The following is an 18,084-nucleotide window of genomic DNA, read 5'->3' as shown; positions in this document are numbered from 1 at the left end:
TCATAAATGTCTTCTTTTATTTATTTTACAGGAATATTTATTTTATTTATTTATTTATTTTACAGGAATTATGTTGGAATATGAAAAGAGTGGAAAATTGAAGACCAAATCCATAGATTTGCTTGATCTCAGTCCAAGGTAAGCTGGCTATATAATGTAAAATGTATTTCAGATCCACATTTTTCTTTAGTGGAAAACCCTGACATTGGGTACTGCGTGGATGAGCCGCACAAACTCAGATGATACGTTGCTTTAAAAAATGTTCCGTGGTGTGTAATTTTCTGTTTCTTTCCGTGAATTCTACTTGAGTGTCTTGCTGAATGAGAAAGAGGTGGAAAAAGGACCCTCTACCATTTTTTTTCTTTCTGAATAGACCTTTATTTTCCCCCTAATAGTTTTAGAAAAGCAGCGAAGACAGAGTTCCCTCGTACCCCACACTCAGGATCCCCTAGGTTAATATTGCACATTTGTCATAATTAATGAACCAACATTAATATGTTGTTTTAAACTAAAGGTGGTATTTTATTCATTTTTCTTTGGCTTTTGCCCGATTCTCTTTTTCGCTTCTAAAATCCTACCCAGGACACCATATTTCATTTAGTCGTCAGATCTCCTTCGGCTCCTCATGGATGCGACAGCTTGTCTTAGTTTTGATGACTTTAACATTTTTGAGGAGTACTGGTTATTAAATTTTAAGATATTACTGAGCCCGTTTTATTTTTTTTAAAAATTATTTATTTATTTGTTTATTTATTAATGAAACGATTTAATCCCCCACCTCCCTCCCCTGCTACTGCCATTTTCTTAGTAGATAAATATCTCACAAGGTTGACCGTATATACGATTTCCTCATTAACTGCCACGGAGCAGAGCTGGGAGGACCACAAGTTTGTTTGTGAAAGTTGTTCGCCCAGAGGAAATCCCCTGGTTAGATCACATAGCCCAGAATCCCTTTCCTTTAGAAAAATCTTATGCGAAACTCCACTTCCAGATACAGAATCAGATTAGCGATTATACCTGTGGGAGCCTGTGCTCAGATATGGTGAAGATATTAGAGAGATATTTTTCTCTCTAAATGGGAGAAAAATCTAAAAAAAATTGAACAAAAAAAATCCTGCAATAGGTATTTTAGAGTTATCCCCCAGTGAAATAAGTGATTTTCCATTATGACTTTCTTTTTACTTCGTCATGATTAGTGGAGAGGAGAACAGAGACTGTCAGCAGAGGGACTTCTCCTTGTCTAATTAAGTAGTGGACAAGCTGCTCTCTAGTTTTAAAATAAGCACAAACAGCCTCACGGCTGGCGAGAGCTGCTGCCGAGTTTGGAGTCTGTCCGAGGGGAGGCGGACAGGGTGTGGCTTGCGTGATGAAGGTGACGGGGGAGTCCCAGTCTTCTTCCAGGTGCCTGGCACCGAGAAGGTACTTAATAGCTGTGTATATTTTTAAATAGAAGAGTAAATGGTAACCAAATAATGTCATTGAATTTTATCTACATCAATCCCTTTTTATTCTATTTACAGGGAAGACAAGGCCTCAGGGCAAATCAAGCCTTCTTGTTATTTTTGTAAATGGAACATTCACTGATTTGTGCGATCGTGCCAGCAGGCAGAAAGTTCCACTGTTAGACGTTCATTTATTTATTCAGTAATGATGTATTTGTACCTTCTCCATGTAAAGCTCTAGATTAGAATCTACGAGAGGCTATGAAGATACTAACTGTTTAGTTTAAGAAGTAACTTGTACAAAACGGAACATCATATGAGTGGCGAACTTCTATATAAGAGAATAACTTTCAGCTAAAGATTCAGGAAAACGCAGATTTCTGTTTAAAAAGTACAGATCTTTAGGATGTTATAGTCATCCTATAGAGCAAAAAAAGTCTCGAAGTTAAAAAAAAAGTACGAGTCTTGTTTCTAGTTCTGCCCAAGAATCTGGAAATATTTTGCACATAAAAATACTTGCATTATTTATGACATACTGGAGTTACTGTGCTGGAAAATAGCAATTAGAATAGGACCGAAGGGTTGGGAACGTACAGAATAAATATCTGGTTAATTTAGATCTTGCAGGAAATCTGTATTGATTCATAACATTTGTTGGAAATCTTTTCAAGGGACATTATTATCTTTTTTTAATTCTTACAAAAGTGTAACTCTTCTGACAACTGACTCTCTGAGAATTTATCAAAGTCACTGTTATAAACTGGCTCCGATTCATTCCTGTTCCAGACATTCAGTTCTATTCTAGTAGATTTTATTTCTCGAGAGCTGGGACCATACTGTTACACTCCCAGGGCCTAACCTGCAGTAGGTACTCGATAAATGTAAGAGGCATGAACAGCCTCCTTGCACAAAACTGGAGCTCAAGAAACGTGTTTTTTTTTTTTTTTTTTTGTGAAGAGGAGGCGGATGCTTCTCAGAGTGTGTTTTTCTGGGGAGCAGATGCTGAGACAGGTAGGTGGGTAAAAGGTTACTAGGAAGTGACACCTGTGGCAGGCCAGGGGGCAAAGCAGGGGTCGGGCAGGAGGAGCCATGGACCAGGATGATGCAGATTTGACGCCAGCCTTCGCCCACGGGAAGGAAAACTCCCAGGTGAAGCCCTTCTCCGGGCAGAAACGGACAGGCTCTTCTGCCGTCTCTTTGCTCAGCCCTGGGCCGAGGACCACGTAGAGCAAGGCCTGGGCTCGAGCGCCAAGGTGGGTCCTGAAGAAGCTGTAGCCGTCTGTTCACTGAATACCTCGCTCACTGCTGGGCCATGAGGCCTTTCTAGAAGGGAGGGCACTAGGCAATGGATCTTTGATACATGTTTTGCAAAATCACCCTATTTTGGATGCTTTATGGTTTCTAGAGATCAATATTTATCTTGATGTAATATTCTTCTGGACTAGCAAAATTTATCGGAATTGCTATAGATTATTTGAATACTGGGGACACCCTAAATCTATCCTTTTCAGACCAGTTCTCTTTCAGGGAAATCGCATTAGAGCAAATAAGAAACATTAATAACCATCATTCTTTGAGTGTTTACCTTTGGTCAGGTATTTTCTCTTTCTTTAGGATTTAAAATCCTAACCTTTTTGAACTTCAGTCTCTTCGTCACTAAAATAATTATAATAAAAGTATTAAATTAGAGGGTTCTTACAGGGTTAAATGAGAAAACATCTGTATAATTGAAAGAAAGTATAACAGTACCAGAACATTCGATAGATGTTTATTTAAAAGAAAAAAAAAAGAGAAGGAGCTCATGTTTAGGACCAGTGTGCCCTTGGCCTTCTTAGGTGAGCAAATCAGAACCTTTGCACCTTTCCACAGGAGAAGTCAGGTAATGAGAATGTATTCTGGAGAACCCAAGAAGCTTTCATCCAGGCACGATGCACTTTGTTGGTTTGTATGATTTTCTTCCCCCCAGGATTCCTTGGTAAAGGTGATGGCGGTCTTGACATTTTATAAATGCTATGCTTCGTAACGCAATGCAACTCTCCATGTAATGAATGTATATACAATTTTTTGGCATAGAAAAAAGTAACTTTTGTGTGCCTGTGAATTTCAGTACTGATGTCAATGCCTTAGTAGAAGAGATACAGAAAGCAGAACCTCTAATCACCGCTTCACGATCAGACCAAGTAAAACTTCTAGTACAGAGGTTACAAGATAAACTCACGCAGCACAGCAGCCACCAATTCTATCTTTTTAAGGTAATGTGTGTTTTAAAAATACTAAGTAGAAGAACTTTGACTAATCGATAGTCTCTTAATTTGAGATAAAATACAAATTTTATTTTCTCTATTTATTTTATTTTCGTGCCTCACATATATTTGCTAAGGCTAAGTGTTTGTTGAATGAATGAGTGAAATTCAAACATTTATTTCTTGAGAAGTTTAATAAAGATTTGTGGTAAATTTAATTTTTTTTATAATAATAAATTTAAAGAATAACCATTAAGGTAGTTTTAAGTTATTGAATAATTTAAATTAATTTTTCAGCTAGAGTAATATTCAGAAGTTGTATTTCATGGTATAGCAATATTTTAGATTTTCAGCTTTTGTGTGAACTAAACTATATATAATAATTTTAATGCAATGTAAATATGCTTATTTTTCTCTAAAGTTTCTGATGATTAAATTAAAAATATAACGAATGCAGTCATTTATTACTTCAAGAACAGTTTTTGTTTTTGTCTTTATTATTTAACAATATTTAATAGTTTATCCTGGAGTAGCTTCATTTTATACTGATTATATTTTTGTGATTTAAATATAATTAAAATAAAATATTTATACACTCACCATATTTTATTCGATACAAAATCCTCGTACAATCTCTTGTATTCATTCAATTTACTGGAAGAGGATGTTTATTCTTGCAATATTGCTTTCTCCAGTAGATGGCACTATTTAACTTCAAATGTGAGCATCGCAACTATTGTGCCTTGGAATTTATCGTTCGAAGGGAACATTTTTGATAGTGAAAGGAGACACTAATAATAGTAGTTACACTCTGGTAGTAGACGTAGCTGGGGCAGTCACAACCTATCCAATCACTGCGTAAACAAACTATGCAATATATATATATTCAATAAATACTCAGCATCCAGTAGTTGCTAGATAATGTAGGGATTGAAAGGTAAATAAAATAAGACATCCCTTGATTCTAATGGAGCTTTAGGATTCAAAAAAGTAATAATATATTGTAAAGTCTATATTTTAAACATAGCATCTTTTCTGTATATACTCTATACTTATATACAAAAACATGTGTTGTATGTAAAAGAAAATGTTATAAATTAGTGCTATTTGATATTTTATTTAATAGCAAAAACATACCTTAAAGACATATTGATGGAAAACACAGATTTAATTATGTTTTTGTAACTATTTTTAACTACTAAATATATTATTGGTCTTAATAATAAAAAGTACAATGTATTTTTCTCATTCACATGTTAGATATTGTCTGTATATTATGTATAATTAACACAAACTTGAATGTCTTCATTGGTTTGAAGTTAAAATAACACATTAAACTTAATATTATTTGAGTTTAAAACAAATGGTGTTTTTTTTTTTTTTAATTGAAGATTCTCCGAGCACATATACTGCCACTGACTAATGTCGCACTTAATAAATCGGGCTCTTGGTAAGGTTCTTTAGTTTTTAAAAATTTATTAGACTTTATTTTTTAAGAGCAGTGTTAGGTTCACAGCAAAATTGAGCAGAAGGCATAGAGATTGCCCATATGCCCCCTGCCCGCGCACCCCGCCACAGCCTCCTCCACCATCACCACCCCCCGAGGTTGTACATTTGTTACAAGTGATGAACCTACATTGACACATCATCATCATTCAAAGTTCATAGTTTGCATTAGGATTCACGCATGGTTTTGTACATTCTATGGGTCGACAGATGTATAATGACATGTATCCACCCTTATAATATCAGATAGAACAGTTTCACTGCCCTAAGAATCCTCTCTGCCCTGCCTATGTATTTCTATTTCTACTTCAGTTTCTATATCTATTTTTTATTTCTAACTTTTAATAATCAAGGGAAAAATTTTTAAAAATAAAAATTGTACATATTTAAGGTATGCAACAGATGATTTGATATACGTATACACAGTGCAATAATTACCACCGTTGAGCTTATTAAAATATCATCTTCTCACAGTTAATATGTTTCTTTTTGGTGAAGAAAGCACCTGAAATATGTATATCACATTTTCTTTACCCATTCGTCCCTTGACGAACACTTACGTTGTTTCCGTACGTGGCCATTGTGAACAAGGCTGCCAGGAACTCGGTTGTGCAGATATCTCTATGAGATCCTGAGCTCATTTCCTGTGGACGTATATCTAAAAGTAGTTTTACCTACTTGGGGAACCGCCATACTGTCTTCTATAATGATAGTACCAGTTCACATTCCCAAAGAAGCTAGGAAGAAGTGTCTAGAAGAGAATCAGAGACACACTGCCTTGTCGAACATTCTATTTTGTTTAGATAGCAGAATTTATTTTCACTTTTTATCATTACCACTTGACATTCAGACTGGCTTTTCAATTTTATGCGTTTTTTTTTTTCCTGTGTTGAGCAAATATCTGTCCTAATGGAAAACTTAAGAAATAACTAATATACTATAATATACTATCATTTTTCTTTAAAATATTAGATGTCGATATGATAATTACTCCTGTAAGAGAATAGTCATGTTGACAGATTGTTAAATATTAAAGAAATATTTATTGAACATTTATCAGTGTGCCAGTCATGTCCCAGGTCCTGGGGATAATGGACAGAATGAGCAGCATGTATGAAGGAAGCAATGTAGTGCTTCACAGATTAGCGAGAAGGCGGATGTGGCTGATGAGGCTGTGCTTCTGGGAGAAGCTGAAGTCCCAGAGACAGCCAGGGCCACTGGCCTTGTGGAGCACGAGCAGAAGTTGGAATGTTCCTCTAGATTGCTAGAAAGCCATTTGAGGAAGCTTAAGAAAATAACTCCAGAATAGATTTGTAAGGCCCATGTGTGAGCCACGACCTATTAGAAGATGGTTTTATTTGTTTAGGCAAGAGATGGGGGCAATGGAGCCGGTGAGAATGGCCATAGCAGGGATGTATTTTGAGAGTTTACTAGCAGATTGTGTGTGGGATGTGAGCGGAAGAGAGAAATCAAAGGCGATGCTAAAATTTTGTGGTCTGACCCTCCGGAAGAATGATGTTATTTATTGAGATATGTTAGAGTTTCAGTCAATGTTACTGATCACAATTATTATTGAATTATGTAATTATTTACATTATGAGAATGATTATTGGCAGGATTACCCTTCATTTTATTTAGCGACTCCTTTTTGGGCTTGTGAGAAAATTGGAAAGTTTTTAAGTCAAAAGATTTAGCTATTGTTCCCAGTTTAACTGTTTATTCTGCATACACAATTTCCACTGTAAAAAGCAAGATATACGGGGTTATAATCTTGCAGGTGAGAAACGAGGTCCGTTGTAACAGGCTACCGTTCTCACTTTGTGATCCATTTACATTCCGTGTATTAGCTTTATCACAGGAAGCTACGACCGGACGTGCAAACTGTGGGACACTGCATCTGGAGAGGAACTTCATACCCTGGAAGGTCACAGGAACGTGGTGTATGCCATAGCATTCAACAATCCCTACGGGTAAAAGGACATTCGCTCATTCCCTTATTCCGCTTTAACCCATTAATTCATTTATTCATCTCTTCATCTCTTGAGGGAGGAAAGGAAGACAGCGAACTAAACCGTAATGAGTGCCTGATGGTGTGCTTTGAAAGCATTTGAAATACCTCCTTTGATGCTTAAAGGAGCAGGGGCTCCTTTATATGTCCCTGTATAAAGTTTATAAAGTTCAAGTCTCCTTCCGAGGACCACAGTACTAGAGGGGAGAGCCAGAGTTCAAGCTGAAGCGAGGCCGACTCTGCTCCTGGGGGTTCTCTGACAGGCAGTTCCTACTGATGCTGATAGCGCTGGGCTGATGCTTCTGGAGAAACGTGACATGTGTACATAACAGGGTTTACTTTGTTTAGAAGCTATTTTCAGTCTTACCGAGTGGAAAAAAAATGTATATAGTAACATGATAAATAACAGTACCAAATATAATAGAAGCATTTTAAACCAATCTGTAGTTTAACTGATTCAATAGATTAATCAACATTCTCTGTCTATCCTTCTGCATGATGTACTACTGACACCCATGGCTTCCTGAATGCTTGTAGTAACTAGGCTAACCACTGGCGTACTTAGCCTCTCTTCCCTCTGGTTGGGTTCTAAGCTTGCCAAGAGTTAGCTGTACTTGTCCATAAACCTGCTTATATTGGTTGTGCTTTCAACCATAAGTATGTAATTTAGTATGTAACTTAATTAAATATTGCTTAAACAAATAAAATGTGAGTCTGAAAATAAAGCTGTTGTTTTTTATGAAAGTATAGCAAAGATAAATATTGAAAAATATTGTTACTAAATGAAGTCGTAGATAAGATCAATGTAAAAATGAGAAAACACATTGTAAAAATTTAGAAAAATTTTTGTACTCACATTGTTCTTCTGCAGGTATGCTTAAATTTAAGTTATTATTATTATTATTTTTAAAAATTGGAAATTACAGAGGTTGGATATAATTTCTGTAAAACAGGTAATGAATTCCAATTAGCTGGCCGGTAGTCAAAGAAAAGGCCTTGGCCTCTTATCCAAAGATTGGCAAATGGATGCATATATTCGTATATATATTCATTTTGAGTAAAAAATTTAACACATGTTTCTTTTTTCATGGGCACCTGCTTTAACTGACTTTCTCCATTAACCAGGCTGGTTCAGTAAATAGGGTTGTTTTCCTGTCGTGTCCTGATGGCTAGAAAATAGTAAATGGTTTAAAAGCTAAGAAGAGAAAGATCGCCGTGATACCTTCTGGTTAGAGCCTTTATGGATGAGATGAGATTAAAGCAGGAGCGTGGCAGGTGGAGGAGAGACGGGGGTGGCGAGGGCACCCCGGGCAACGAGACGTCAGCACCTCAGTATTTTAGGTAGGACTTTGTCGGGCAGGCTCAGTGGCCCTCCGTCTCCCTAGAAAGTGGGCGAGGTCAGAGCGTTCTGTGCAGTTTGAACTCTGTTCCGGAGGAATGAGTCGCTGAGAAAGGTTTGCGAACGAAGGAGTGACACCATGACAAGATTAATTTGGCGGGATTGCTCTGGCAGAGAGAAAGGATCGGAGGGTTCGGGGGAGAAAAGAAATAGGAGGCGAGGAGATTAGTGGAAAGCAGATAAAATCATACATTTAGGAGATGATGGAAACTTAGTCCAGGATAGTAGCAGAGACAATAAACGGCACTTTATAAAAATGTGATGCACTTGGAGTAGATATTTTATACCGCAGATTTTAAGAACTTGATATCTAGTTTGCTAATGTCGTGATACCTTTGGAAAATGTAATACATTTTAAAAATACGTTAATTGTGATGACACAGTCGAACGTAATTGGTACATTAAAATGATTAAATATTCCAATTAAATTACAGAAACTTTAACATTGATGTATGCATTTTTTTACATTGTAGAGAATGATAATTTTTATAATACCTTACTAAATCAGCTTGTGGGAGAGAAAGATTTTATTGAAATTATAAATGATACTGTTTTACCTCTAGTATAATTTCTCCTTTTAATTGCAGCGTTATTTAAAGGAGTTTGAAAGTATATTTTCTATAATACTATATTCTTTAATAGTCTATTTAACGGACGTGATAATTTTGGATATCTAATTGAGAACAAAGATTTTGGGGATGGAGAGGTGAAGAACACTTCTCACTTTTTGGGGCTTCTATTAGATTCTATCAAGACTCTCAGTAAAAAATCCGCTTGTCCAATTGCATAGCTACCTCAGTCTTGTGATTTATGTGGGGGATAGAGCAGCATTTTTCACTGTACTTTGGGGCATTGAGGTTTTAGCAGAGTGAGTTCAAGACAGTTGCCAAAGAATAAGAGTGAGAAAGACAGAGAGGCAGAGAGAGAGAGAGAGAGAGAGACTTCAATTAGTTTAGAGTTTATCTGTCTTACACATTAGGTCAGGAGTAAGCTTTGATTCAATAAAGTAATTCTAAAAAAACATTAGAATTAGTAATATCTTTTATGACGTGGTGTCATATGGATGTAAGAAGGGTATGCGATAGAACAGAAATTGATCGAGACACAGCAGTAGCCTGAGACTGACACGTTTGAGGTGCAGGAAGGATGGGAACAGGAGGAGGGAACTGAGGAAGAACTCGGGGCTTTCAGCACACCCGGAGCAGAAGTTGCACTGAACAGCCACTGATCGGGAATGTCTTAGACTGGATGCCACAGGAGACAGGCTCCGGGTAGAGAACTAGCCTGAGTATTAGGGCGCTTTGGGTGGGTGCATGGGAATTCCCAGGACAAGCTGTCCCTGGAGGTCTCTGCAGAAGGGACCTTGCTTTTCCTTTATTGTCCGAGGCCACAGAACTGCTATGTGGGTGGCCGGAGAACAAAGGAGGAAAGCAAGGCATTAGCGTTAGTCTGGACAACTAAAAATTCTGCAACTGTGCTGAGCATTTATAATTCACTTTGGGATATGTGTGTTGGGTCTTAAAACCTTCACATTTTTAAACAAGGAGCTTGCACTGTAAATGAGGATCCCAGATTGGAACAGTTCGATGACTTGCTTGAAAGCACGGGTAGAGGTCAGGGGTAAAGGGAAACGTTTTAGTTGCATATCAAATGTCGAGCAGGCTAGTCTACTCCTAACTGTTGAGTCTTGACATTAGCCCTGTTACACAGGAAGTGTGGGAAGCCCGTCGTTTAAAAGAACCGAAGTCTTTACCTTTAAACCCTCTCTCTTGTTCAAAGATCTTAAAATCGGAATAATATAGGCATTATTTTTCTTAGGAGACACTCACTATTCTACCTTCTTAAAACTTAATCTAGCCATGTGCGTAATTGGATTTATATTTTTTGTTGTTCTTTTAAATTCAATGTTATCCTTCATTGGAGACCTACTAACAGAATTTTTTTATTATATTATACATTATTAATTTTCATGTGTTAGCAATTTTCTAAACTAAATTTACCATATTCATTGTACAAATTTAAAAAGTACATGAACCCTAAACATAGAATTTCAATGTAAAATATTTAAAATTAAACATCTAAACTGATGCCATTAAAAAATTGGACCTTTATTTTGTTATCCACCGACACACATATAGGATTGCTTATTGTTTTAAAAATGAAGTCAATTTCTGTATTAATATCTTTTGTCTTAATTCAGTGTGTCATTTACTGTGGCTGAATTTGATATCAACATCCACTTTTTTTTTTTTAATCTTAGTGACAAAATTGCCACTGGGTCCTTCGACAAGACCTGTAAACTGTGGAGCGTAGAAACGGGAAAATGCTACCACACCTTCAGGGGCCATACAGCAGAAATAGTGAGTATATTTATTTTATTAAATTTCTTATATTGCTGGGGTTTTTTTTTTCGATTTTGTTTTACTTTTTTCTTCTTCTTTTTTTTTAATAGACTTTAGTTTTTTAGAACAGGTTTAGGCTCACAGCAAAATTGAGAGGAAGGTACAGAGACTCCCATACACTCCAGTCCCCTTCCCGTCTCCCTCAGCACGTGCACACAGCCCGTCCCGCTGTCAACAGCTTCCACAAGAGTGGCACCTGTATCACAACTGATGAACTTACGTCGATACATTATTGCTATTTCTCTTTAGGATTTCATTATAAAAGTAGTGGTTCTACCTTTGTAATTAATTTAAAAACTTTATCCAGTTACCAGAGGGTAGGGGGTGGGGGGGAGGGGAGGAGAGATAGACGGGGTCAATGGGGTCAAACGTGTGGTGACAGAAAGGAATCTAACTATGGGAGATAAATACACAGTGTAAATATATATAGGTCTGACTGTTAAAACGTACAGCTGAAACTTATTGGATTTCGTTAGCCAAGGTCACCGCAAAAAAATTGATTAATTAATTAAAAAATAAAACGATAAATAAAAACTTTATCCAGTACTTTCATTCCCTGTATATTTAATGTGGTGCTGTTGATACAGTTTACAAACTACTCTAGTTTTAGTATCTTACGGATATCCTGCATTAGCAAGAGAGACTCGTAACATGATGAGTATATGAGTACAAACAGCCAACCTGAGTTCTTTTCTACAGACTTGCCTTTAAAGGATTGACTTGATAAGGGTCGATGCAGCTCTTAAAATAGCTTTTGAAATAAATTTTTAAAAATATCATGTAAAACATTTAGGCTGATTGTTTTCTAGATATCAAAATCCATATATATATTTTTTTTATCTCAGTGACAAAATAGAACTCAAATTTACATAAATGGTCTGATACTCTAAATTGCTTTGACTCTTGGAAAACCCTTGCCCTTGGTCCACTCTGTGTTACATCTTATAGCAATTAGCGAGATAACTGGCACCCTGCGAACAAGCGATAGTTTAAAAATAAATAGGCTGCTTATTTTAGGAGTAAAATGTACTTATATTCATCTTTCAAATTTATGGTATATTCACCCAATAAGAGCTCATGCTATGTTCAAGATGTTTTGCTAGACACTGAGGTTACTTCAGTGAAAAATCAAAACTGACTCTTTATTGGCACTCGAGTGCACGAAGCAGTGTCCTGAGCCCTTCACGTGTGTTAGTTTGGTTGTGCCTCATAACAACCCTGAGAGGAAGGTATTTCCCCATTTTACTGCTGAGGATGCTGAGGCATAGGGTTTAAGTACCTTGCCTAAGGTCATAAGAACAGCATAATCCTCGTTTTCATAGTGTGGCTGTGTTTCCACTGGAATTTTGAAAGGGTTTTTTTTTTTATACATATGTAGTTCCAAGGAAGATAGTCATATTTTTCACGGTCAGCGACATCCATCCAATAACCGTTTACTAACTATGGACTGTGGGTGGAGCCCTGGCCCATGAGCTTGGGGACCAACTGGAATCAGACCGAGTCCTTTCCCTCTAGGGGTTCTGCAGTTGAACAGAGAGAGTAGAGGTGTCCTTAAGTTCAAAGGCGTGTCGTCGGTGTGCTAGGATTTGGCGGGGAGTTCAGTGAGGGCACAGAGGGGAGCAGTCGAGTCTCCTCGGCCTAGAGAAGCATTGAGGAAAGCCTTTGCAGGGAAGTGGCACGTGTGTTCCAGGCGGAGGGAGCTGCGCGGGCGCAGCGTGCGACAGTGGCCCGTGCTTGAGAACTCACGTGGCTCCGTATGGCAGAGCAGAGTTTTCCAGCCTTGCCCTGTGAAGGCATGTACAGAATATGCTAATATGCACCGGGCAGAGTTGCCGGCTGCCCACCATCAGAGGCGGTGGGTGAGGATCCTTCCTCCTGCCCTGTAACCCATTCAAAACCGGGGCACAGGGCGTGCGCGATTGACGTGGGAGGGGCGGACGAGGCCGTGTCATAGATTTAGTGTAGGTCTCATATGCTATGTTAAGGAACTTGGACTTTACCCTGTAGATAATGTATTGGTAGTGAATCTTCTAGAGAAGGCGACGTCGAGGTTCAGGGAGTGGCCACGGGAGTGGTTATTCAAAGAAGTCCAGGGTCATGGGTCTGGGGGTATTGAATGGATGGCCCATGTGAAAGCCACCGAGGACTTGGGCTTGAGACTGTGAGCAGATAGCCAAAGTGAGTGAGGTGGGCATGATTGGAAGGACTGTGACAACAGAGACAAGGAAGATGGGAGCCACACAGCATGAATCTCAAAGGCAGCGGGTTTTGTCCTTGCTCTTCTGGGGTCTGGGAGTGGTGAAGGGAGCCAGTGACCCTGCAAGCCTGAGCTAGGTGACCTGGAGGGACAAGCAGCTTCTCCTCAAGATGAGACTGCTCTGGATTCAACCCCTAGATAGCAGGCTACTCATATTTGGGATTTTGCTGAGTATTTGTACAAAGAATTAGGTGGAATCTGCTAAAGGAGCTACATCCTAAAGCTCTTCTATATACAATTAACCATTTAAAACTGTGTTTCTTAAACCTCTTTCATGTCATGTCATTCAGGTGTGTTTATCATTCAATCCTCAAAGCACGGTGGTAGCTACTGGAAGTATGGACACAACGGCCAAACTGTGGGACATCCAGAATGGAGAGGAAGTATTCACTTTAACAGTATGTTAACAATGTCGAGAGTTTTACATTTTTATTAGCCATCCTTTAGGAGAAACGTATTGTTTGTGTTTGTTTTTATTTGTAGTCATAGTCCAAAATTAGCTCTAAGTTAGAAGATGATTTTGAGCTATTGGTTTTCAGACTGGAGTGAAGAATGTTCTGGGTGGTTTGCTGGCTCTTCCAAAAGACCTGGATGGAAGGGCTGGGGAAGCCAGATGCACTTCAGCCTGCGAGCCACACCAGTCACAGCTTAAACCCTATTGTCATCTATCTAGCTAAAAGCAAAGTAGGTGCAGGCTGGTGCTTTTGGGAAGGGGCAGAACCAAAGGAAGTTGCCAGAAGATTCCTCGAAGGGACGACTGTTAGCGATCTTCTCCTCTACCGTCTACTTTTAGAAGCCACCATCCCCCACCCCCACCCCTCACCATTTTACAAAGTCTGAAATGACAAGAGGCAAGTGGCAGGAGGGGAGACAGGCACCGCCCACAGAGTGAATGCTGGTGGCGTGTCTCCACAGGGATCCCTGTCTGTCACCACCCCCTCACATCCCATACCTTCCTGTGTGACCTGCTGACTTCCAGTTCTTACCCGGCCCAAACTACCAAATAAAAACAAGGCAGTTCTCTATGGCAATTAGTAAGAGTAGCTGGATGGGAAATCCAATTTTTTTATCCTTCCAAATGTTAAATGAGTTAAAAAAAATAGGACCCCTCTCCCGAGAGAGCTTTTCTAAGGATGTTAAAAAAATGGGCTGAAAAGAAAAAAAAGAGACAGAAAAAACAGTTTTTAACTAACATCAAGGTTTTTTTTTTCTTCTTCTTATATCAGAGTGGCCAGCATTATTAATATAGGTATTCACTTTCTGATCTTCATTTTCATCATTTCTGTAAGTCACTGCCTCTTTGCCCCCTCTTGCTTCAGACAAATGCTAAGAGCCTTCAGAGGGATGAGTCCTGCTCTACACACCTCTCTGCCACTAGAGAATATGTTTAGTGTGTGTGATTAGAATTTTATTGTTCAGCTACATTTAATTTTTGTCATTTGGAATCAACTTGAAATTTAATTTGTAAATGAACTTTGGTATTATTCAACAAAAGTGGTTATATGAATTTACTAAAATTAAGAAATTCATTGGGAAAACAAGGGATATGCTCCAAGCAGAATCCACTGGAGAGGGAGGCTCCCTCCCATTATCTCAGACAATCTGATGCATCAGCCCTAGACTCAGCAGATGAGAGTCAAGCTAGAGGCCAGACATTTGTTAATCGATTCATGTTAAGTTATCAAGTTCTCATAAGAATTTTCTTTCTTCAAAGTTATTCACTTTATTCCACAAACTTTTACCTTTTGCTTGTCACCTATTATTGTCCCATCAATCACATAACCCTCTTTAGTGTTTCCAAGACAATGTGAATGAAGCCCTCTGATGTCCCGAAACATGTCCTCTTCCTTAAAAAGCACACAGACAAAAACAAAGCAAAACAAAGATCCAGCCTTATCGAGTTAAAATGGACTTGCTTTAAGTCTATGTTTATTTTTAGTGAACCTACAGGATTGTGCGACCGTCCCCAAAATCTGGGTTTGGAGCATTTCCATCATCCCCAAAGAAGCCTCGTGCTCATCTGCCGTCACCCCGCATTCCTCCCCCAGCCAACCGCTAATCTTTTTCCCTTTTCGTATAGCTTTGCCTTTCCTGGCCTTTCCCTTCAGCCTCTGACATGGTGCATTTGTAGCTCTGGCTTTATCTGCAGGTACACACGACGATATCTGCTCTCTTGCAGGGACATTCAGCCGAAATCATCTCCTTGTCCTTCAACACCTCAGGAAGCAGGATCATCACGGGGTCTTTTGATCACACAGTTACAGTGTGGGACGCTGAGACTGGAAGGTAGTCTTCATTTTCAAGAATTTTTCAACCTGGATCAGAGGGTTAAGAAGACAATCTTTGTTATTTTATTAGTTTAGTCTTAAATGTATGAACTGTTCTCTGGATTCCATAGACATAGGACACACTGAAAATAAATGACGTATTTTATCCTTTAACGATATTTCTGATCCAAAAACAGAACGTAAAAGGAGAATGTTAGCGACAGCCTCATTATATAGCTATCATTTATTCCATGTACTATGTAATCACATTTCAATGGCTTGTCATTACGGTAGGCTTGGATATCATGAATAAATGAAACCACAGCTAATTTTCCAAATTTAATTTAGTCCAAGAACTTCCGTTCCCTTTCTAATGATTTTTGGTTCTAGTTGCTAAGAAGTTAACTAAATTAGCCTGTTTGTGCTGTAAAACTCCACTCTTAGACTTGTCTGCATTTTGATAGAAGGGCTAATTTTGGGAGGGGCACCCATCAGGATGGATGCAGCAAGAGACGAGAGAGAAGAAAGGGCCCCTTGCGGGCATCTGATGGGTAGTCTCTGAACTACCAGGGGTCCGCGCATCTGGCGCGAGGATACTTCCAGAATTTCAAGCTGCTTTATTATTTCTTACCTATGCCTTCCTGAAGTGTCGTTTTAAGTAATGCTGTTATCTTGGATTGTTTAAAATGTAAGTATATTATTGTTAAAATGAGATTGGTAGTTAACTCTTTTTGAGATATAACAAAGCCCTCTTCGTTTTATCATCAAAGACATCATTTTGTAAGAACTGGAATTTAGACTCTTACACCAATGGGCTTGCCGCCATTATTCGTGCGTATATCTTGAAGAAAGGCATTTTTGTATCGCTTGCATTTTGCAGGAAGGTGTACATCTTAATTGGACATTGTGCAGAGATTAGCAGTGCCTTATTCAACTGGGATTGCTCTCTGATATTAACTGGCTCTATGGACAAAACCTGCATGGTGAGCTCAAGAAATGTCCTTGCTTTATAATTTTCGAGTCTGTACTTTTTATCATGTCAGATATTCATTGCAACAATTCATAACGCATTTCATAACACGTTTCAAAGTTGCTATAAAATTAAGATACCAATTTATAGATAATGATCGGTAATTTTAAAATGTCAAGTTTTCGATCCCCAAAGTTTAAAGGGATTATGAGGTAGTAAAACAATTTTAATTGATTCAAATGTGTTAACATATATTATTTTAAAAGGCACATTATTTTTGTTCAATGTCTCTCTATTCATTATTTCTTAAACATTGATTAGAGTGAACCTTAAGGAGCCTCAGCAGAGTGTCTCCTTGCCTTTCCGTTTCTGTTAGGAAGAACTTATGCTTCGGAATTAGTATTTGATGATATGTTGCATGTATTATAATCTTAATGTACTTTCCATTTTCTAGCATTGTAGTTTTAGATCAAGCTCCTATGAAAAGAGGACATTTCCACTCCAATCAGTGAAGCATGCACTTTGGGATTTTTTTCCCTAATGCGGTGGCAGATTTACACTGCCCGTTCTAAATGTCTGTCTTTGCTCTTCTTGGTGTCCAAAGTGTGCCTGGTTAGATGGTTGGCTGTGGTCTCTAGTTATAAGTCAAGGTAAAATTAGCAGAACGTGTGAAAATTGTATACGTGATTTTGGTACAGTTATTTAACCAGCTGTAAGATGTCAGAAAGATTATTTCTGACCATCTTTGCTCTTTAGACAAGAAATAATAGTCTTTTTTTTAATTTTATGTAATTTCAGCTGTGGGATGCTACAAATGGAAAATGTATGATAACATTAACAGGCCATAATGATGAAATACTAGACAGCTGTTTTGATTACACTGGAAAGCTTATTGCAACTGCTTCAGCTGACGGTAGTCATCTGTTCATACATTTAATTTGTGGAGGGATTCATGTTTGTTTGATAAACATGTATGATTCTACACTGTTAATCATCTCCCTGGAAAGCAGCTATGATAGAAACTATATCTGCATCATCTCTGTGATGTCCATGTATGTCGCTACAGTACGTCTGTATCATATTCCTGATAACCACATGAGATGCTGTGCAATGTCTGCATCACCTCCCTGACAACCACATACGATGCTATACTAGGTCCTCATCATCTCTTTAATAACGATATATAACGGGATATGCTGGGTCATCTCCCCAATGGTCATGCATTATGCTACACTGCGTGGACTTCATCAACTTGACCACCATCGATGGTTCTATAATAACTCTGCATTTTCTCCTTTATAACCACATGTGCTGCTCTACTATGTCTAGTAAGTCTTTGTGGTGAATATACATGATGCCGTGCTATACATCGTGTTCCTGATTGTTACTAATGATTCTATACTACGTCTGTGTCATCTTATTGATAACCATGGGTTCCACAAGACCATGCAGGATGTTACGATACATCTATGTCATTTCTCTGTTGACCACATGTGCCATTATATTATTTTGCTTGTGATTCATTTAAATTATTCAGTCTTTATTTCATCATTGTCTCCCTTCTCAAAACTAGATTTGCATGCTCGTTCT

General features: G+C 38.2%; 1 protein-coding gene across 1 annotated transcript in view; it reads left to right on the top strand.

Moving 5' to 3' along the window:
- The window catches only part of DAW1 (dynein assembly factor with WD repeats 1), a 35,743-nt gene that overhangs the window by 10,991 nt on the left and 6,668 nt on the right, over positions 1 to 18,084 (top strand). The window contains exons 2-10 of the mRNA XM_039855603.1: positions 66 to 138; positions 3,550 to 3,694; positions 5,077 to 5,135; positions 7,039 to 7,161; positions 10,859 to 10,958; positions 13,548 to 13,655; positions 15,437 to 15,543; positions 16,405 to 16,507; positions 17,293 to 17,407. Of these exons, the coding sequence (XP_039711537.1) occupies positions 66 to 138; positions 3,550 to 3,694; positions 5,077 to 5,135; positions 7,039 to 7,161; positions 10,859 to 10,958; positions 13,548 to 13,655; positions 15,437 to 15,543; positions 16,405 to 16,507; positions 17,293 to 17,407 (933 nt within the window). The remainder of the gene's footprint in view (positions 1 to 65; positions 139 to 3,549; positions 3,695 to 5,076; positions 5,136 to 7,038; positions 7,162 to 10,858; positions 10,959 to 13,547; positions 13,656 to 15,436; positions 15,544 to 16,404; positions 16,508 to 17,292; positions 17,408 to 18,084) is intronic.

This window comes from Pteropus medius, unplaced genomic scaffold (assembly GCF_902729225.1).
Source record: "Pteropus medius unplaced genomic scaffold, Ma_sr-lr_union100, whole genome shotgun sequence".
NCBI lineage: Eukaryota > Metazoa > Chordata > Mammalia > Chiroptera > Pteropodidae > Pteropus > Pteropus medius.
Note: the sequence above shows the minus strand (reverse complement) of the source record. Positions and strands in the feature narration are given on the sequence as shown.